The sequence below is a fragment of the Varroa destructor genome, unplaced genomic scaffold (genome assembly GCF_002443255.2).
Source record: "Varroa destructor unplaced genomic scaffold, Vdes_3.0 BEIS01000002.1, whole genome shotgun sequence".
In the NCBI taxonomy this organism is placed as follows: domain Eukaryota; kingdom Metazoa; phylum Arthropoda; class Arachnida; order Mesostigmata; family Varroidae; genus Varroa; species Varroa destructor.
The window spans coordinates 36,111,054-36,133,121 of record NW_019211455.1 but is presented as its reverse complement, the minus strand read 5'-3'; the positions used below and the strand labels follow the sequence as shown (position 1 = coordinate 36,133,121).

The following is a 22,068-nucleotide window of genomic DNA, read 5'->3' as shown; positions in this document are numbered from 1 at the left end:
TGCTCCAGGTTACGATAACCTACGTAGTCAGCAGTCTAGGAAGGGATTTATAAAGATACAGAAGTACACGGTGGGGAAAATCTATAACTCGAAGAGTCAATAGCATAGTATTTTGGCCACAGTTTAAGAACACGACCAGCCCACTGTTACCTCTGTCCAAAAGTCAAGCCGAGGGACTTTGCAGATAAGCTTAATTAAATCATTTTTCCAGCGAGGTTGAGTGAGTTGCTTGCTATGTTGATGGAGTATTTAAGTTTTTGAAAAAGATTACATTTAATGCTAAAAAATATTCACAGAAAAACCTCACATAACGTTAGCCAATTAATTTTCGAAATCCCAAACGATAACAAACGATTTGTGAGGCCGTCAGTAGAAGGAACGGCATGCAATTTACTTCCACGGAACGCGAAATGTCTTGATGTCTAGAAGCAGGGCATACTTATAACTCTGAAACTTTGTGGGAGTCCACATATTACTAAATCGTCATTGGAGACCGCATCGCCAATGATAAAACTAAGTGGAGATAAGTCACAAATATCATGTGGTATAAGTTAACGGCGGACCCTGAACCAAGAAGTGTACCTTTAGTTGCCTGATGAAAGTCAGCTTTACTTGACCGGACTTTGCGTAACGACGTATTCGTTTGTTATCATACTGTTCATTATTTTGGATCGTAATTCATTATTTACTACTTGCTTTTTGACAATAACTTGTCCATTTCTATTTTGGTCAGACGATGCTGCTTTTTTTTTTCGTCTTTCTGTGTTTTTCTTCACGTAGTGCATTTAAACGCTTGCTAACAATGTGTTAATGCGAAAAGATATATTAAGAGCGTAAAAATGAAAGTAAGTTTTCTATATTGCGGTTAGTTGGATGTATCAAAAATGAAAACAAGAGCGACTTTAAACACAAACCACGCGCAGAAGAAAACGTTTGCTTTCAAATATCTAACAATTTAATTAAAGTTCGACGGTTTATTATTTACGTTGGTCTAATTCTCAATGTATTTACAAATTACGATTTATAGACATTATACCAAAGCAAACAAGTTTATACTTGTAGCATTGAAAGTTTTACGTATTGCCTTAATGTATGTGTTTTGTATGAAAATAAGGACTACGTTTACTTTTTTTATTGTGCTAGAAACAAGATTCAGTCTGAACGAAAAATGCACTATTATCTTTCAAAAAACGTGACAAATGTGCAAAAACAAACAAAGTACAAACAGCGAACCTTTTTTTTTTAAGAAAGGTCCGCAATTTTTGTAACCCAGTGCAATTAGAAATTGTGAAGTGTATAAACCCAATATTATGGTACCGAAGAAGGGAGAACAAGAAAGCAATTGTGCATTTTTTGGAAGAAATTTTCAGTTTTTGACTCGTAGCCGCATATCATTAAATCACTGAGACTCTTACGAACATACGTCATAGCTAGATCAAATGCTTACAATTCGCGAAGGTCAATGGTAGGCTAAGTTCGCGATAGAACAAAAACTCTGGTGCAAGCATTATGTTTATCAAGTAAAATCCGTAGTGCTCGGTATGAGCTAAGTGTAAGCAATTTTAATTAATACTCCTGCTTCACAATTTTTCGCGAAAAAAAAAAATTTCTTGAAGCAAGTACTACTGTGGATGCCGTAGGGCCTCCAGGTGTTTTGAGAGCTGTGTTGGAAAGCGGAACCCCTGCGTATTTTGGTCGAAGTTTACTAAACCCATAATCCAAAAATTTAATGTTCAAAACAACCCACAAGACCCTAAAGTTAACAAAAAACGCTTTGTGTGGTTAAAATCAGTGTTCATAATACAATTGATGCGTTGCTTATACGTCAAAAATGTCAACTACAGCATTTTTCGATGAATACGGTGCAACCTAAATCTATATTCCATATTTTAGCTTAGCTCCTCTATCGTTTGTGATCCTCATACTTATCACTAAATGATATTTTTGAAACCGATCAAACATTATTTTCACAATTGAAAAGAACCAGATTCAAAGGCCATACTGTTACCTTTAACTTCGCCCTCGTTTCTTTGCTTTGCATTTATTTTACATTGGTGATCGTCTTCGAATAGATGCTTGCGACAATGGCATCTCTTTATGTATAACTCAATAAACAGCCTAGTTTTTTTGCTTCGCAAGTCGCCTAAGTCTCGTTGTTTTTCTGGGTGTTTTATACCGTATATATATATATAGCAACTTTTGCTTCTTGAGTGTCTTATTCTGCTATTTGCTATACGTCAAGTTATATTATTAGTAGGTGCGTTGTGGTTTCTATGGGCAAATGGGCGCCGGGCTCCATATAGGCTTGCAGTGATTTGATACGCCTTAACGTCCCGCCGTCGTATGCCTCTGCTTTTACCAGTGCAATCCAATATCTACCGCTATCTCACACGAATATGTCACTTGCAGTCTTGCGTATATGCGCAGCACGCTTCGCTGCTAGTCAATCCCTTTGTAGAAAATCGACCGGCGATACTTCTTTATACATATATTGTATTTACACTTCTCAATAGTATAATAGGAACGTATTCTTCCGTAGTAACGTGGGAGAGGTTACTCCGCTCTGTTAAAGCTCAAACGCTCAAATTGAAACAATATTGATACAACAATTAACGCGTGTAGATAGTAAAGCATACATTTGTGTTGTATGAGAATGCTGCGAGATTATAGCTAGCAAGGAACAATTATGGAAAGAGATTCATCAGTAACAACAATTATGCAACTTTAATAAATGAGGGTATGTTCGCTTCAAGTCTGAGATATGCGTATATATAAAGGCTGAATATGAAAGTAATCATCTAATTCTTAGTTAAAATGGTTTAAGTCTAGAAATTATATTTATATATTCTTATAAACAACATACAAAGGATAAATCAATATATATATATATATATATATATATATATATATATACATATATATAGAAGCGATGTTGCTTCTGCACACTTTATCCATGGTATTCTTTACTTGGTGAAGTATACTGTATTGATAATAGGTGATGTGCAGTATAATTATAATTGTGAGGTAGACTGCGCACACATTTTATTTAATTTAATTAATCATCAGATCCAAGCCAGTAGATTGATGGCTGCCACTCATTTATCAATTCTAGTGGGAAATTAGTTTTTTTAAACGAATAGATCAATTACCTGCCAATGTGTTAATTGGAAACACTTTTATAAAGATTTACGCAGGTACATGCCCATGTATTTCTATTCAACAGTACGAACAATGTATTGGCAACCTAAAAATGCTAGTATAAAACGACATTACTTCTTGATTGGCGTTTGAAATTATTGCAAACAGGCAGTCTGGAATTTCGAATGATTCGCGTATGTATGCCGAGAACACGAAGTCGTTTTTATTGGGCAAACTTAGCAATATGATGGTGATATCCGTCTCAAGTTAAAAATTATTCATTCGATTAAAAAATAATTTTAGTGCATGCACTTGAATCAGACAGACGGAATAAGTTCAATTGATCACACTTAGTACTCGCAGATTATTCGGACTATCTGTGTCGTCGATAACATTACGAAAAACAAAGGTAATGCTTCTTTGATCCGGGACCTTTATACCTAAAGACCTATGATGTCATTTAAAACACGCTGGAATGACTACGTTTAGGGTAAAATTGCTTTATTTCAAGCTTAACTCACATCACCTTTGCTAAGCATTCTACATTGCTATTATATACAACGGAGCGGATGCAGGCTCTTTTTTCGCGTCCTCAAGTTTGTTGAATATCGTCACGTAAAAACCTTGATTTCAATTCCATCTTAACATTCGCTCTTAACAGTGTTGTTAAAATGTATTGTAGGAAGCAACATATTTTATGCGACTATGCCTATCGGGAAGGAATTCCTTTGTGATAGTAATATTAATAATAAAGTTTAGCTTATTACTTAGAACACCAGCTGTCACGAATATCGTCACAGATTGATATAAACCTACTTGAAGGTGAAATAACTCCTAACTGCACACAATGCTGACGCCGCCATTTCTTTTCAATCCTTGTTGACGATTTATTAGCATCATAAGCACTGATTCTCGTTTCTGGCTGTTTTTTTGTTCCGTCTTTCTCAGCGCTTCATTTGACCAATGCCACGCCAATCCATGATTCCTTCTTAACCTAATAATAATTTAAAAATGAAAAAAAATTTTCTGGTTACACGTAACTATAAAACTTAGTTATAAAAACCATGCTTGCTTCATACTTAGCTTTCCTGGCCTACAAGAAACCTCTCAACTATTCGATAAATTTCGAGGAATGCATACTACTCGAGGATGAGTTGATCATTCCTGCATTGAATTGAATTAACTGAAATAAGTTTGGCACACGCCGAATTCTTCGTGTATCTTACACTGAAGTAAAAAGAATTCAAGTCTGATCTTAACTGATAATAATACTCACCGTAGAGAACTGGCTTATGGAGCTCATGTGTGCGTCAAGCTTTTCTTGACAAAATCCCCTGCTCGGCTATGCCTCGTTAGGTTGGACGCCAGATTTTCCCGTTTATTTTTTTGATGCGGCTGCGTCCATCGGTGTGGCGCGGCCATATTCACCCGAACATGCTTCTTCTTTCTTCTCATTTAGGCTCTGTTCTATTTATTGTGCTTTAGTTCTATAGCTGTTACTATTTAACAGGCTCGGCAGCAGATTTTAAATTTAAATATGACATATTACTTGGCAGTTTTTATAGTAGTTACAACGATGTAGAAAACTAAACATTAGTTTGGCCACGGCTTTCCCTTTGGATGTCTATTGCGTCTAGTCTAGGCAGACAATAATTGCCTGAACAGCAGTAGCACTTTTTTCCTTCGTGTGCCATTCTTCCCATTTTTCCTGTTGAACGGAAGGACTAACGTTTAAAACAGTAGAAGCTGACCCCATTGATTGGCCTCCTTCTGTTAGGAAAACTTTTTGATAGGAATCAGGACAAATCAGAGCTTGAAGAACTATTCGCGACTCCTTAGGCTCACTGAAACCCCGTGGACTGAAACTGACACCAGATGCAACCATCGTTAGGTGATAGAACACTAGAAATGCAACCCTTAATTATAGCAATTCTTTAACAGTAGCTTTCTTTGATGTAAACTGAGTAAAATATTACTCGTCTGTTCACTTTAATCGAAGTAATAAATTAATAGATCACTGCATTAATGTAGACAAGCATTACTAAATAACCCAATGCTCACTAGTCACCTGTAAAGACAAACAATTTTCTAAAAATTGCATACATAGTTTTATCACAGAAGCTTAGTTCTTGATCTCGTTATAATACTATTACCAATCATAGTAAGGTTAAATTGTCTTGCTAATCTCTTATGACTTCACTGCACCCCCCGAATTCTATTAGTTGACTAAAAAAAAGAATCTGTGTGCAGATTTTGATCGATTACTAACCGATGTGCTGGTGCTCGTGACAGCGCGTATCGAAGACAAGGAGTTGCACAAACAATTGGCGCAGATGTTTTTCCATCAAGATGCTTTGCGCTTGCACCTGCCGCAACCACAGGTGCCACCCCCCACTCCTGGCGTGCTAACAGACGGCCATGATCAACACATTTCCGTATAGCTCCAAGTGGAATCTCTAAGCTAAATGCGACGTCCCATGATGGAGAGCTCTGAAATGTATTCCGAAAATAGATTACGGGAAAAATGAAAACTTGAATGGCAGTTCATATGATTGGGGAAAAGATCCGCACTTTAAAAGAAAAATACAAAAAAAAGATAGACATTTATTTCTCCTACGCCTATTCAGTGTAGCTGCGATCTCACTTATTATTAACTATGACTGTAAACCTTCGTAAATGTGTGTGGTACCTTTTTGGACGAAATAAATCTAATAATGAGAAACTTTATTTGACCATAATATTGTAATGTATAGGCTTTTTTAACACAGGAAGTCGATATTTGAGATGGTGGTCAGTATCAGTGAACGAAGCATTTTTCCGATAGAAACATTGAATATCGGTATTTTCATTCTATTGTCAAACGTTCACATTTTCGTAAAACTAACACGTTCTCGGTTTTAACAGACTTAACGATTTACACGACTGCTTCGGTTGGGAAAGCTCAAATATGTGTTCTATCTGTAGACGAACTTTTTGACATCTACACAAAGCTGTCAATTAATTCAAAGCGAATAGCAGTAGTAGATCCAAGAATATGGGAATTAGAATCGTCCTGTTTGCTTCTTTAACATCAAAATGGGGCTACTAAATATATTTTAATTTTGGCCGGCAACCTTAGCGCGCCGTAATGTTTAACGATATTAGTGTATTTCAATGTATAGCATCTCACTTCGTTCGTACGCGATGAAGGTTTAATGTTCTAGTGCTGAAAATGTAGATATGTACCTAACGCATATTGCTGTGGACTGCAATGCTCTTGGCGCAAAACTTTATGGAAAACCATTTGCTAACAGGCGCTGGTTAGCGGATCATTCTGTTGCGTTCCAGTATGTACATCAACAATTCTGCGTAAGAGCATATATTTGAATAGAAGTCTTGACTGGAAAAAGACGCAGGACAACCAAATAATATCGACTTATCCTCTATTCAGATAAAACTAGGCGTTCCTTCATAATAACTTAGTGCGTTTGCTGAGAAGGACTCGTCACATGGCGGCCACAATCGTCCGATGTAACAAGTTCGAATTCCTTGTTGTGGACATACATGAAAAGTGTTGTGTACGAAACTTCAGTGAATCTAAAGAACATCTAGTTGCGGAAATCCCTGTCATTGCTGTGCAAGTGTGGTCAACAGTCAAGAGTATGCTGTGATTCCGAGCTGGAGGATTTTCTGCGTCACGAATTTAAGCAGGTTACACCAACGAGATATATGTTACTGTAATGTACAACAAGGGTTTCATTCAACTTTTTGCTAGCCCTAACGGAGCTTTCTCTGACATAAGGAGAATATTCATGTAACTGATTTTTCGAATGTAATGCAAAATAATACTGACAATTTCATTTTAATGCAGGAAAGCGATAAATAGGGTTTTTGAATCATTGGTAATTTTACTTTTATCTCGTTTACAGCTTAAAGGAGGGGTGAAACGATAATAACAACACTGTAGATATGTTTAGATCAATAAAAATTGTCTATGTTGAAGCCTGCTAACTCACTGACTATGTCCAAAAAAATCTAGACAAAAATATGTAGAGCGAGCACCACAGGAAGGTTCTATCGGCAACTAGAGGTCGGCTTATGGCGCCAGCTATTTTACCGCAATAATTCTAGTAATTGTTGTCAATAATTTTGAATCAATACTCTACTTATTGGTAAAGCATCATCTACTAAGCCATTATAGGATCACCAATCATTAATATAATTTAATCTATAGTATTTATAAGAAACGCGAACTGGTTAGTTTAGGTTTTTTAGTACTGTAATTTAATGACAGTTCACGATATAACATGATAATACTGAACTAGATATTTGTTTGATCGAAAACATCGTCGCAGGCGTTGAAAATAATTGAGAAAAAGACATATGTTTACTTCTATAATACGCACCCTTACGGAAGTCTTCAGAGTAAAAGTAGAGCACTTCTTCATCATCTTTCCTTTTACATTTCCTTGAAGCAAACAAGTGTCACACGAACATCTTTGACCATCGACAAGATGCCACGGGAGACACAGCACATAACGAAGAAAGTATATGGCTACCTGATGGTTTGGGCAGGCCGCTAACGCCAAACGCGTCCTGTCGATCTGTACAGGTCGAGGCTCCTAAAAGAGAACAAAACAAAACAGATAAAAACGAGAAATATAAGATATTGAAACTATCCTTCTGATTAAACTCCAATAAATAGTCATTAATAACATTACAAAAAATAACTGCCAATACAGTTTACTAACATTTGTTTTGAAAGGGAATGCAAAGTCGTTTAATACTTCAGGTTAAAAAAAATCATATTTCTTTCTGCGGTTGATATTTTCCGACATAACTATTAGTCTTACTCTATTTTAATCCATATTTGGCATGTATCATCAGAAACCGTATTCAACGCTCTATTCCATTCCGGCTGCATCAAATTACTCTTCTTATGTTTAACGAAAAAATATAAAGCAGCGTTTTTCTAAATGTTTTCAAGTGTCTCGCATTCCAATTGATTTTATAACGAAGGGTTAGTTTAAGTTAAAAAGTTCACAAGGAAGGTATAGAAAAATTTTAACAGATTTATCTTAACAGCAATGTTTATAGAAGTGTTACTGAAAACGGACCTCAAATTTAACTCATCTTCCATACATTTATGTGCAGGCGTTTTGCGATTGCCTGTTTGAATAACAACGCCATCGCCGTAAGGCCTAAGCAGAGAGCTAGACGTTTCCATTTTAATCCTTGATAAGTAAAAACAAAAAAAATGTAATGAATATAGAATTTTGAGTAGTATATTAAAACATTAAATAAGCCGTCAACGTTTCATTTGCGGCTGTATAATATTTTTCTGTATCAATGACACGTCTTACATCTAAGAATGTGTTTCAATGTCATTAGGTAATTTCTAAACGTCTCCTGAGAGAGAATGGATATATCAATCTGAGACTCTGCCGAGCTTGCTATGTGTCCTCCATACTAAAAACCTCTGTTCTATACAGTGGAAGGTAAGACATTTCAATCTTTTTTAAGAAATAAGCGTTAATCGGGCTTCCAGAATGTTTTAGATGCACGTGGATTAGAAGTTCAGCGCGATTCACATTATTGGATGCTTTTCTTTAACTGAATATCAAAAGGTGGAACTTCATGGAACAACTATATACTTTTTTCGCATTCCATCGAGCTTTCACTTACTAATGATTAAGCAAAATCCCAGCTCGTTGGCACAGCGTAGTTCAGCCGATTCCAAAGCTATATTTTCAAAAGCAAATTGACAGCAAATTGCATTTTACAAAAGTCATAACGTTAAGTAATATTAGATGCTCATCTTGCGGGTTATACGGGTTAGGGTGACATGAACGTGCTAGTGCTAAAGCTATTCGAACACTTTCACACTTTGTCCTTTACCCATAAACACCGCTTTTCCAAAGAAGAAGAGCGTTTCCCTCTCACCCTCTTTGCACTTGTGCATCATTAATGGCACATATAATTCCATTTCGTAGAGCTACGTGAGTTAAAAGTAATGTGTTTTAATAAGCCCATTTCAGACCAAGTTGTTTTCAACGATACCGTTAAGTAAATTTTCATCTACCTTCTACTACATGTCAACAAAGTATAAATCGAACATATTCTAGTTAAAAATACGGTTCTTCTGAATAGAAAGTGGTGTTGACTATATTTTTATAATTACAAACCTGTAAATTTTCTTTTCGACCCTGATTATCATCAAGGTGAGCCTTCTCCAAAGCCTCGATTGCTGTGTCCTCCAGCGGATCACCTATAGGCTCATTATCCTGGAGAACCTCTAGTTTCTCACACCGGCCGTAGAGATCACAGAGAGCAAAGCAGCGCGATGCAAAGACATTTCCACACGCAATGCCTTGGTCAATTCCATTAACAAGGAGATGCATCTGACGAGATGAGTCAACTAAAACTCCGACAGTCGACTGTTCCTTTAGATGGTCGAGATTTGGCCCGTAATTGTCTTTTACCTTCGTTTTAAACAAGATTAAATTATAAAAAATATATATAAAATATACAACTTTAAACGCTGCTCGCGTATCAATAGGGCGAGCTAATACCACCATTTGAAAAATTAGACGATACAAGTACGTTTTCCTGATTTCTTTTTACACACAACTTTTTGAAGTTTGAAAATCGGTTTCATTAAATTGGATTTTCTGAATTGACAGTCACAATTACTGTTACGTCGGCTTGGTACACCATTTTTTACATACAGAACATGAAACTACCAAAACTACGGCGATATAGAATATGCTATAATTAATAATATAGTTACGATGATAATGAGGGTACTTAGATACTAAAAATAAAGATGGTCGACCATACTTTCACAAATCACAACATATGCAAATTTGCTAAATTTTGCGCCCCGAAATAACTGATATAATATTGATAGGAAGATATTATATGTTAAAAATAAAAATATCTGCTTATATATATATATCATACTATGGCTTTTTAAGTGCGCCTCGATGCCCGATGCTGTAAAAAACAAACCTTTTTTTATTAATGAATTTGATAATAATATTAATGATATATAAATTTTTGAGGTAGAGAATATCTGTAATAACAATAATATAGAGTGTGGATAATATCGACTTACCTTTCTACCATTGACGTAAACAGATTTACCTATAATGAGCCAACAGAGTTTCGTAAATTCCAGCGCTGAAGATGGAAGTATCAAAGGTATTTCACCTAGAATTCCAATACACATGGAAGACTCCCATTTTGCGGAGCTTAAACGAGACACACGCACTGAAAATGCCTGATCCACCTACAAGTAATATAGATCAAAATTATATATCAAAATAGAACTTAAAATTTTAGTAAGTCATTGAGGTGCTCTAAAAGATAATACATTTATGATATATATATTAGATCCTAAAGATCATAATATTTCAATCGTGTTTGTGATCACAATAATTATCGTTTTTATATGTGAATACACATAATTTTAATCTAAAAAAAGCAGAATTGGGCACAGAAATTCATATATAACGATTCGAGCGTATTGTTTAAAAACTAAAGTAAGATGCACCTTTGTTCCAGTATAGAAAAAATCCAATAAAATTTAGATGTCTCACTACAACAGTGCAGCAACAAAAGTAAACGAATAATCAGTAATGCTTTATAAGTGCTTAGTTATCCTCCACGCAAAAACCGCCTTACCCCTGTAATTCTGCCATTTTTATGGGACGAGGTGGATTATTGTTATTAATTCATATTATAGCGTAGACAGACTCTGCACAAAATCCACTCAATCTCGATAGATGAACTCCTTCAACAGCATTAACATATTTTCTTAGACCGCGTGGCCATCACTCCTTACAACAACAAATATAATAGTACAAATCGATTCGAACTACGATCGACCGAAAAAAGTACGGTGATTTTTGAGATATCTAACTCTAAAGTAGGATAACGGAGTATTGCAGAACAAAATAAGTGATTCGAATATATTCGTATGGTTCATAGATCGAGACCTACAGCTACATCATTACCTTAAGATGATGCGCGCACACTCAGCACTTAGATCTAATGCACTACATTTTTGTATGTACATACGAGGTATAACTATTAACGCAGTGAAGATCTTCTGTAAACACTGTCTTCTATACACTATCGGTTGAGGAAGGCACTTTTGCGAAACCCAACTTAAGGAGATTCGTATCTCGAATGTAACAAAACCACATGGCCTAAAATAATCGGCAAAAAAATGCACACTTCTACTTTTTGCTATATTTTTCTCAAGTTTTAAAATCCAACCAAAGAACAAAATGAGTTATTGGCAAGACTCCGTCTAGGCATGCTAGGGTACCGCTAAAGAAATTTGCTAGCTCTTGCAATGAGAGTTTTCGTAAACCTATTTTTGTGACTAATATTAGCTATTTATATATAACGCTGATTCTCTCACAATTATTATACCGGATGACAAATATTAAGGGCAATGTCGAGAACTTACAGCTAAAGGTTGAGCTGACATTACGATTGCGTCGTTAAATGAGGCAACCCTTTTGGCAGAGGTCCCACCAGCCGCCAGCTGAATATTTGAACCTATGAGCGACTCAAGGAAGCGATTCACTACCGTACCACAAACAGAAACGGGCAGCGCCTAATGTGTAAAAATAAACGAAGCCATTATAATTAGCATTAGTACACTTTAGAAAAAAATGCATACATTTTGAAAAGTTAAAGCTGCGCAAAATGGTTTGATGGTTGTAGCACTAGTTCGACAAGCATACAAAGTTCGAGTCTCGGTTGTGGCGTGCTTTTTTTTCAGGTCGTAGTACTTAGAGGATAGTTAGAACATAGATTTGTTCAAATTCCTGATTCATAAAATTGCAAATTAATTATACAGGCAATAAACCATTTTTTGTATGTGATACTGTTAAGGTACTAATGACCATTTGAAATACCTCATAACAGCTGGGCGTATGTCGACTGGGAACGAAGGCGCTTGAGCAAAGTGAGACGCTCTCGATAGCGCCAAAGAGATCGAAGACAGCTAACATTGCACGCGGAAGATTTTGCGTTGCTACGTTCTGATCCTCCCCATTTACATACACGTGCATGGTTCCTATTGACATAATATTAGGCCAGAAAAGCATTTAACATAGCATATCTCACCCCACACGCAGCTTCTCATTATAGAAAATCAAATTATTTTGTGATTTCTTTAACACAAAATCTTAGTCAAAATCTACGTTCATATTGAAGAACGCAGTTTTGTTGGAAATAATTCAATACATTTTCGTAAAACACGAATCGCCTTGGTATCTATGCTTTTGTTTGTATGGTTTCAAACTTGACGTCGAAATGAATTTCTACAACAGGCTGTAGTTGAAGAACGCTATATTCGGTACAAAAGTATACAATTATTTAAGTGACTCATTCAAAGGTTTCATAAATTAAAATACTGCATCAGTATTAAATTTCTGAACTACAGTTGCAACATACTTACGGACCTCGCGTAAGTTTGCTGTTTTCTTCGATTCGCATAACAGGAAAACCATTTTTAGGTAAAGTTACGCGACTCAAATGTTCATCTTGAAGAATATTGCCAATTTCTGCGCCTCCGCAAACAAACTGATAGAATGTAAGGAATGCTACTTTAAAAAAATTTAATCTGGCTAACACGATAAGTAAAATTTGAAGAAATCATTACATCTGTAACGATACTATAAACTCTAGCAAATACTTCTGTTCAAGATGTTTGTAAGTTAAGATTACGGGCTGTGTTACCTGTGTCTATTTAAGCAATCAAAATGTTTTAGCCGTCACTGATCTTGAAACAAGACAGTGAATTAAATCACTGCTAATGTCAGCCCCACTTTTCCTACTGTGCATAACTATACAATATTTAGCACTAGAGATTCACAGAAAAAAAATAGGTAGGGTCTTACCGTCCGAACAATGCTCTACACCAACCCTCTCGCCTCCAGTAGCTCGTGCAAGTGCGGGTGAGCCATAATTATCTTTGACTAGAGTAGTATTTGAATATACCTGCGTCCAAAAAATGACCAGATTGCACAGTAAAGATACAAAAAAATCATTATATATATAAATATCTTTTGTCACTGGTTAGAAGGGTATCTATAATGTTCAACACTTCGCAAACTCTTATTGGCAAGAGAGAAATAAGAAAAAGCACAAACCTTCCTTCCAACAACAAGACAGGTGATATAGCGAGTGTCTGCAAGAAGTTCCTGGAACGAGCGATAATTTACGGGCCCGCCCTGCGGGTCGTACGTTGTTAAACCAACGATCACATTTGCTGTCAACATATTAGCGTGAATCTGAAAATAAAGATTAGACTTTTTTCTTATTAATGATACTTTTACCACTAATTTAAGACTATAGTAGCTGTATATATATATATATATATATATAGAGAGAGAGAGAGAGAGACAGACAGAGAGAGAGAGAGAGAGAGAGGGATACAAGCAAAGTACAATGTTTGTGAATAGTCTAAATCGCGAATGCAACTTATAATATATATATATATATATATATGTATTCATAAACATTGTCCTTTGCTTGTATATCTAGCTATATATTAACTACGGAGCTTACCTGTTCGATTTGGACTTCAAACAGTTCCTCTAGGTCGAGTGGTCCACAGCTAAAGAGTAGGCCATTGTTAAAACCTAAGGTACGGCATGCTGAACGACCATCATTACGAAGAACTACATTGTGGCCGCACGATTTGTTTAACTGATGGCTGGTACTCCCGCCGCCTAAAATGAAATGCGTTGAGCGAACGAACGATTATAACCATACATTACCAACATTCCGCAAAGTATTTAGATGTGGCACACTCGCATAGGCTAGCTTCGTTTAAACTGTACGAGTGTACTCGTTAACTACATATATATATATATATATATATATATATATATATATATATATATATATGTCCAAGTAGTCCACACGTTTTTATTGCAAAAATCTACTATAGCTAAGTGTCTACACAATCGTGTAGGAATTCTACCTTTGAAAAGACATTACTGACATTACACTCACTGAGGCATTACGGTCCCGATAATTTACAACTACTAAAAGCGAAACGTTTCCTCATTATGCAAATGAGCTTTATTCTCGGTAAAATAAAAAAAGAACAATAAATGACAAATGTACACTGACCCTTTTCTAAAGCTAATTGAGTTCCCCTGAAGCAAAGTGGCTTGTTTTGAAATAAGCCTTTTAACACCATAACACTTGAGCTTATAGACAACAACTGTTTTACGAAGTCGAATAAAGCGACCAGTTCATTCTAGAAGCCTTTTTTAGAAGGCACAGAGCACACACACCTGTTCGAGCTTGTTGACTGAACGACATGCAAGCGTGTGTCAGGCCGCATGATAATCCTGAACTTTGAACTTGCTGATCAATGCTCTGTGCGGCATATACAACGCTAACACGTGCGCATTGGCCGTACATATCGATTACGGCCCACAATGTAGAAGGCATTCCGCTACACGCCTCTCCCATATCATGACCGTCTAAAATGCAACGTTGCCAACAAAGCACAGATACAAAAAAGAACCCGCAGTTAAGGTGGATGTAGAGATTCAAGCATACGGTTGTTGCCTTCAGTTTATGGCGCTCGTGTCGAGAATTAAATACGGTACCGTTCTTAATTATCTTACTCGCTCATAACTGATCATTTGTAGGAAACATATTCGCGGTTTACTTAAAGTATCACAGTTTAGCCCTTGAATGTATATATGTAGTGTTCAAATATTTCGGGAATCATAGGTCTGAGCAAAAAAATTTATCGAGAAGAATCACATACTTACCAATAAAATAATGTAATGAGCCATCGTCTTTTCTCTGTACGCCCACCCGTGAGCCAACACGGACGAGATTTAAATCATACGCATAGTCGACACTAGTAGATGATCCTGCACACATCATAGTAGAGCCTGAGAGCATCCAGGTATCAGGTCGAGCATCTTTTGCAGTTGGCAGGAACTTCATTTGCTCAGGCGGAACCGACGTTACGCCTACCTCTAAGGAACCTTCCAAAAGTAAATAAGGCACGGATGAGATATTGAATTCAAATTTAAATAATAAAGGATACATAAATTGTTATTTACAACAATAAAAACAATTTTAGCTATTAAGCTCTCTTTATTTTTTTTAGGTCGTTGTATATAGCCTTACGGGTAGTCAACCAGCTAAATATGAAAATGCATGTATCTGTAGAAGAACTGAATCAAGTTCTGTAGTAATTTCTGATAATATAAAATACAAAGTCTAGTGGTTTGACCTTCGACCACTTATTGACCTTTCCATCGACCTTCCATTTCCTCGACAACGACCTCGAAAATCTCGTTATCATAAAGTGGCCGATCCGAAGTAACAATGGCTAAATTGAAGTCCTTGTAGGGATCTACACGAACAGCCGTTAAGCCCGAGTTAAGCACTAGAGCTTTTGCACCATGACGAGTCGTATGAAGACGAAGGAGGTCCGATCGAAAGTCTTCGATTAACGCTGCAACATTTATAACGTTTATAACCAATTTAGGTTGAAGGTAATATTAATCTACCGTCTCGAGTGGTAAATGTATTCGAGACCAATCGCAACAATCAAAAGGCTGAAGGTTTTTTAAAAATTATACTTTGTATATACTATATAGGCTTCAAGCTGAAAACAGTTGTTTTCAGCTTGAAGCCTAAGATGACAACTCACGTCTTTCTGGCTGAACAAGACTAACGACACATGTCTGAGGTGCTGGTCCACTGAGTAGCATAGAACCGACTCCCCAAAGCGGCAGTGGGGCAAGCTGCAGTGCAACGCCTAAGTCCCGGTCGTTGACACAAAAATGAACCGACGTATCCCGAGCTACGAATACACCAACCCGATCTCCCTTCTACAAGCCAGTTTTAACGACAACAATCGCACTTAAAAAAAAATAGCAGATAATACAATAATATACTGACGAACACATTAGTAGCCGTGAACTATAATTTAACTCGGGAACTTGGTAAAATGCGACTTGAACTTTGGGGGGTTCCAGTACGTAACATCATGAAATTAGAGAAAATACGCAAATAACCTTAAGTTGAGTGGCTACGTCACGGCCATAGTTCTTGTCGAAAAGTTGCCCATCGAGTGTCAGTCCTCTCGAGGGAAAAAACCATAGTCCGCTTTCATGAGAGACGCTACTCTCCGTTGTCGATGGAACACGCATTGCAACACCAATGGAAACGTGTGCTCCTAGCGGCAACGCCCTCAAACGGACAAGAAACGCCTCTCCAATTCGAAGTGATCGCTCTGACAGCAAAGTTGCGGACTGTACAGAGCCGCTGCTCCTGTATTATCATATAATAAACGATATGTGCAGGTAGATGTCATATATGAATCTATTGTTTAATAACAAGCTATCATCTAACAAAATATCATATCTTTTTAAACGTTAGAAAGAAATATTCAAATAAAATGTTTTGGAAAGAACAGACGTGGCATCTGCGGTCGAGTAGCTATGCTGCATACAAATTGAAATTCCTCTTAAATATGAAAATTTGCATGCATTGAGCATCATAGGCTTAGGATAGCTGGGTGAGACGTTAACCAACAATTGGCGAAAATAAATTTCCAGCTACATAAACATCGATATACCGTTGACACAAATTGCTGAATTGTCGCTTAAACTGCAAACTGATATTTTTTCTAACTGCGCCTTATTTTCCTTAACTATATACCTATATCGCAGTTTTCCGTAAGCCTACTTCTTCCCTCATATACATACACAAAAAGGGCAGTTCTCAAGTCAGTAGAAAATGCTACGGAATCAGTGGCCGCAAAACATAGTGGCCGTTGAAACCATTGCAATCGATCCTTAGAGTTCCATCCCATTGCTTGCTGGTCGTCATCCTGATCCTGCAAGCCAGAAGAGATGGCACGATGAATAGTATTAGTTTTTAGCAGCTGACTTTGTGTTTGTGTGATAGTGAAGCCCACAACACATGCACACATTTTGATTGTCATGCTTACCCAAACTCAAGCACTTGCTAATATATCATAATCCACCCTCGCGCTAGATGTGCGAAAAGGCTACCTAACGCTTTTGTCTGGTACTCTCAACCCACTAAAAGGGAACTCAAACTAAATTACTTTGAGTCCAAGCTTGTCGCAATTATTTTGTCGCCATTCCGTTCTCTTCTCATTCCGTTACACTGCACCACTTGTCTTATTCCTCTACATTGATTACCCCGTTCTTCTACCGAAAATAACCGTTAATTATTCATCCTTGAAGGTTATTTTGCTATTTCAAGATAAACTTCGTCGTGATCTTGCATATTCCCATAACTGGGCAGCTTGAAAACAATATAAATAAGAAATTTAACAGCAGAGATATTTTTCAGACACATTCAATCGTTTATTTCGACAAAACAGCATACGGCAAACTACATGATAAAAATGGGAAAGGCTGATTTTTTCGAAATATCAATTTTGTGTCAGTTATCCCCGTGAATGCAGTTATTTTCATCAATTCATTCAAGGTACTTAACGACATAGTTTCGTTTGTAGCTCAGTGACAAAATTCATCTGCAGTTAAGGTTGCGTGTGCGCTCATATACACTTATGTGCTTTATATTTTATGTATTATAGAAAAATCCTTACCTAAAAATCAATATTACTGAGCGACTCACCTCATCTGTCTGTTGTTGCTGTTGTGCTAGTTGTACTACAATAGATACTTGGGCTGACCGGCCGTATAAATCAACTACGCCATAAACTCCCTCCGGAACATCCGTCGCTGCAACCCCCTGATCAACTCCGTTGATCACAAAGTGCACATGCCCTCCAGAACGCCACACAACACCGACCCTGTCACCCACCTGTTCGTAGTGGCCATATTTTGTATTAGGTAAATAGCTAGTGCAAGCTTTGAGTTACTAGTGGCTAATGTGTGGTGTTGGAAAATAATTGCTTTAGAAAGAATACGTTAGTAAGGTTTATCAGTGAAGAGCTAAAAAGCGGCAAGAAAAAACTATATACACTCAATGGACTGTAGAAACATCAAATAGTGAAAAGTTAGATTTAATAAAATACTTTTGGAATTCTAACAGGCCGATGACACATGCCTTCAGAAAAAAATATAGTGAAACTTTGTAAAACTCTGGCTAAGCTATAAATGTAGGCCAATAGGTACGATTAATATTTTTTTTTGTATTTATAGTTTCTCTAGCATGAAAAAGCTTTTAAAATATGTTGGGCAAAAATAAAAAGATTTGAGCTATAAAGGTGGCCTAATAAAAATTCATGCAACAAAAGACAATTTCCCAGAAAACTTCTTTGATCTGTCCCTTACCACACTTAATTAAAAAAAATAAAACGTATTAAAGGAAAAGTATTAAAAAAGTTAAAGAATGGCGTGGACAAAGCTATCTAATAGGATCAGTAATAAACTGTCTAGAACTCGCATGTAGACGTTTCTTTATTCGGGTTGTTACTACGAAAAATATTTTGCATTCAATATAAGTTCAGTACAGAAGAGCAATGATAATAGTAATAATTTTTACTACTCAATTTTAAACTCAGTGTACATATATTTACCCGTAAATGATCAAGATCAGTTGATGCGTACGCGGTCTTCGTTGTCATTCCATTAACTAGAATACCTAGACCGTTCATCATTATGGTTCCAGATCTGTAACCAGTGCATGTTATAAACATTTTTGAGATAGAATTAACTGCATTATCCTATCGCATACCTCCCATGTTGACTACGATTTTTTTTTTGCTTCCGATGTAACAGAGATACTAAAAATTAAGAAACAATCAGAGCTATTTGTGCGAAATTAGATCTTGTATTGATATGCAGCTTGACATATGCATTGGCTTTACGTTTGGAAAACAAAACTTTATTACCAAATTGCGAATACTAAAATGTCTTTTACAAACCTTTGCTTTCTGACTGTTCCTTAAATTGTAAAAATCTTGAAAGAAAATTTGAAACACGTATATTTCAGTAACCATATGATTAGAAGCGAATTTTCAAATAACTATTTCTATATTGATAGTGGATAAAACTATAAATATGATTTTATACTCATAAATATTACCTTTTACTAACTAAATATGTCGCTTTAAGTCAACTTTGCGTGCATTTCAAGGAAGCAACTGCTGTATTTTTTGAACTGCTAGCATTAATAATAACAATTTACAAACCTCATACAAGTCATTGTTTCGGGAAAGTCGAGTTGTTCTGGACTATGACTAGTTACTCCAACCTCTAACGAACCGCTCCATTTCGTTACTAGGGCATCGATCCGAATCTCGAATAATTCGTTGTGTCTGTAAAAACCGCGTTGCAAATACGTCTATGAACGAAAATAAAGGATGCAGATCTTTTTAATGGGATGTTAAATCGGTCTCTATACGTCGTTCTTAAAGGAAAACGCAGTTTTCTTCAACCGCAAAAAAAGAAATCACTATTATAAACGGAAACAGTTCATAGTATCGAGGTTATTAAGGGGTGTTACTTCTTAAATGTACTACCTCAAAGGTCGATTACTCAGAATGACACCATGGTTAAACTGATCGATTGGGTGGACCCTCTCGGCTGACATAAGGTCCGGGGCTAGACGAATATTGCTGCCACATCGTTCATGGAACCGCAAAGGGCCTTCTGCAGTATCTTGCTCTCCCGAGGAACTACAGCAGGCCAGGTTTGATGCTCTTGAATTTTCTCGGGAATTCCCCATGAAATTCGTCGATGCGTTAAGCCGGCGCTTACCGACCGTCATGATGCGAGATGTAAAGGAATCGCTGGCTGAATTCTGGTATGCTATAGGAGGAGTAGTAAAATTATCAAACATGCAAGAAGCCACTTGTTCACGGTTGGACGCCGATGAAGAGGTTATCATTGGCAAAGCAAGAGAATTGGGTGAGGGTACCGCGAGTATATCTGTAAAACATATAATTTTCATTATTTAGCGTTCCATCCAGAAAGTTGCATAAAAACTGCATCAGTGAAACTGAGGTTACAGTATGAGTTTTGGATGTAAATATGTTTTTTTGAAGGTACATACTTCTAAACTAGATTAAAGACTCTTTAAGTTGACCTAAAATATCTAACCTGACCTAAAATAAAATTTATAGACATAAATATACGCCACTAAGCCACTTACTCATATTCTCAACAGGTACGATATCATTAATAGATATTTGTACACACTTTCCATAGAGATCAAGCACGGCAAAGAGACGAGACGGAGTGTTACTAGCAGCTACCCCTTGATCTACACCGTTTACGACGAAATGAACACTCCCATTGCTTTGTCGAACGACTCCAACACGATCACCTTTTGCTAAATTATCCAAATTTGCCGTTCCTAAAAATTATATATAACATTTTTTAACACCACTCCGACTGGAAAATCAGTTAATCAAAGAATACTAGACACGGTAACGTACCACAAAGAGTATTGTATGGCCTATATATCATTAGAGATCATCATATGGATTATATATCATTAGTAGATATGTATATCTCTGCCTAACATGTATTTGTCAAGAAAACGTCTATAGTTGACTGGTTAATGGTACTATCAATTTTAAAAAATATTCGCATGATCAACATAAAACATCGTGAAACCTAGTTATGTTTAAAATCTATATACGCGCCACAGATCAGGATTTTTTTACGTTGAATAAGATTTGAGAAACAAACAAATAGAAATATTTTACTCAGATTTTAACAATCATAACATACGTGACTAACTAAGACAATAATTTGTCAAAGTGTAAGATAATTCCCAAAGCAAATTCAACTCTTTAGGTTAGACATTAAATAGCGTACCATAATTTTCAATAATTTGTTTGCCGTTATATAGGATGCACGTCCCAGTATAGAGCCACGTACATGCCTTCAAGTGGGCAGCCGAATCTGGTAATGTGTCGAGACCGCGGGGGTCTCTTGCGGTGACACCAAGCTGAATCGACCCTGTCCAAGTTGGAACCTAAATGTCAATGAAACAATTATAATGCAAAAATATAAATTTCACTATACGCGGCAATCAGGATGATATACTGTACATTTCATAAAGGTATGGGCGTATGTGTTATTTATGATGAAAAATATCCTTAAAATGCTTTCAAGTGCATTCCTTGTCATAAAAATTCAAATGGGACGCAGATTCGATATATCAGTTTACTATTTCTAACTATTTACGGACTATTTCTGGCACGACTTATGTTTAATATTAAATTGACATTATTCGGCTCACTAGAGCATCGATCGTCACGCTGACAAGTTCGTTGTCTTCGAGAGCCTGAGAAGTTAGTACGATGCCATTATTGAATTCCTGAACGGCGTTCCGTCGTGTTGCGCTCCTCCGGTCCTTACAAAGAGAAAAATCAGAAAAAGGTGTTGTCAGTAATCTTTTTTTAAGTGTTTTTTAATCATAATATAATGTGTCAGTTTTGGATGGGATATTTAGAAACTATAGGTTTCAGCGCTTAGTTAAATATAAGTAATATCAAAGAGCTTTTTGTTATTGACGGTACCACAAATAATGGTAAATAAGAAAATTTAAGGAAACACATAACTAAAGCCATATTGTGTTTTATTGTAGTTATGTGCAGTTATTTAAAGATCAAGAAGCTCCAATTCCCTCTCCACTGAAAAATTAAGAACACCGTTAAACCAAGTAACACCATTAGGTTGAATATGCTGAGCTTAGTGCGTTATATATGAGTCAGCTAGTTTTCCAACAGACAGAAGATTCTTTCTAAGCATAATCTATGAATGTAAAAGAAGACGGTGTAACTGCTTCCGGAAATAAACATTGACATTGGATTGGCAAACAGTTCACAAGAATTATTCTGTATGGAAAGCTTACATACTAAAACTATAAGATGTAGGTAATTTTTAGAAACTAGATTACTACCTCGTTTATTATTAGGAAATTATATAGCAA

The 22,068-nt window shown here is 36.4% G+C and overlaps 1 protein-coding gene across 11 annotated transcripts in view; it reads right to left on the bottom strand.

The window, feature by feature from the left end:
* Nucleotides 1–3,614: 3,614 nt before the first annotated feature.
* Nucleotides 3,615–22,068, bottom strand: part of Neurl4 (neuralized E3 ubiquitin protein ligase 4) — a 52,934-nt gene continuing 34,480 nt past the window's right edge. For 6 of the 11 annotated variants that reach the window (XM_086981841.1, XM_086981844.1, XM_086981843.1 and 3 more), the window contains 24 exons: nucleotides 21,376–21,489; nucleotides 20,949–21,108; nucleotides 20,278–20,481; nucleotides 19,646–20,054; nucleotides 19,316–19,441; nucleotides 18,701–18,794; nucleotides 17,794–17,982; nucleotides 16,890–17,020; nucleotides 16,197–16,452; nucleotides 15,830–16,010; nucleotides 15,425–15,631; nucleotides 14,934–15,155; nucleotides 14,445–14,636; nucleotides 13,708–13,871; nucleotides 13,290–13,430; nucleotides 13,038–13,137; nucleotides 12,051–12,211; nucleotides 11,597–11,746; nucleotides 10,235–10,408; nucleotides 9,303–9,599; nucleotides 7,524–7,739; nucleotides 5,408–5,628; nucleotides 4,415–5,003; nucleotides 3,615–4,132 (listed from right to left, as the gene is read on the bottom strand). In XM_086981841.1, coding sequence (XP_086837967.1) covers nucleotides 4,772–5,003; nucleotides 5,408–5,628; nucleotides 7,524–7,739; nucleotides 9,303–9,599; nucleotides 10,235–10,408; nucleotides 11,597–11,746; nucleotides 12,051–12,211; nucleotides 13,038–13,137; nucleotides 13,290–13,430; nucleotides 13,708–13,871; nucleotides 14,445–14,636; nucleotides 14,934–15,155; nucleotides 15,425–15,631; nucleotides 15,830–16,010; nucleotides 16,197–16,452; nucleotides 16,890–17,020; nucleotides 17,794–17,982; nucleotides 18,701–18,794; nucleotides 19,316–19,441; nucleotides 19,646–20,054; nucleotides 20,278–20,481; nucleotides 20,949–21,108; nucleotides 21,376–21,489 — 4,341 coding nt within the window. In that variant the 3' untranslated portion in view covers nucleotides 3,615–4,132; nucleotides 4,415–4,771. Of the gene's footprint in view, nucleotides 4,133–4,412; nucleotides 5,004–5,407; nucleotides 5,629–7,523; nucleotides 7,740–8,802; nucleotides 8,860–9,302; nucleotides 9,600–10,080; nucleotides 10,409–11,596; nucleotides 11,747–12,050; nucleotides 12,212–13,037; nucleotides 13,138–13,289; nucleotides 13,431–13,707; nucleotides 13,872–14,444; nucleotides 14,637–14,933; nucleotides 15,156–15,424; nucleotides 15,632–15,829; nucleotides 16,011–16,196; nucleotides 16,453–16,889; nucleotides 17,021–17,793; nucleotides 17,983–18,700; nucleotides 18,795–19,315; nucleotides 19,442–19,645; nucleotides 20,055–20,277; nucleotides 20,482–20,948; nucleotides 21,109–21,375; nucleotides 21,490–22,068 lie in introns of those variants that run through there. The other 5 variants (XM_086981842.1, XM_086981845.1, XM_086981848.1 and 2 more) reach the window with 5 other exon arrangements.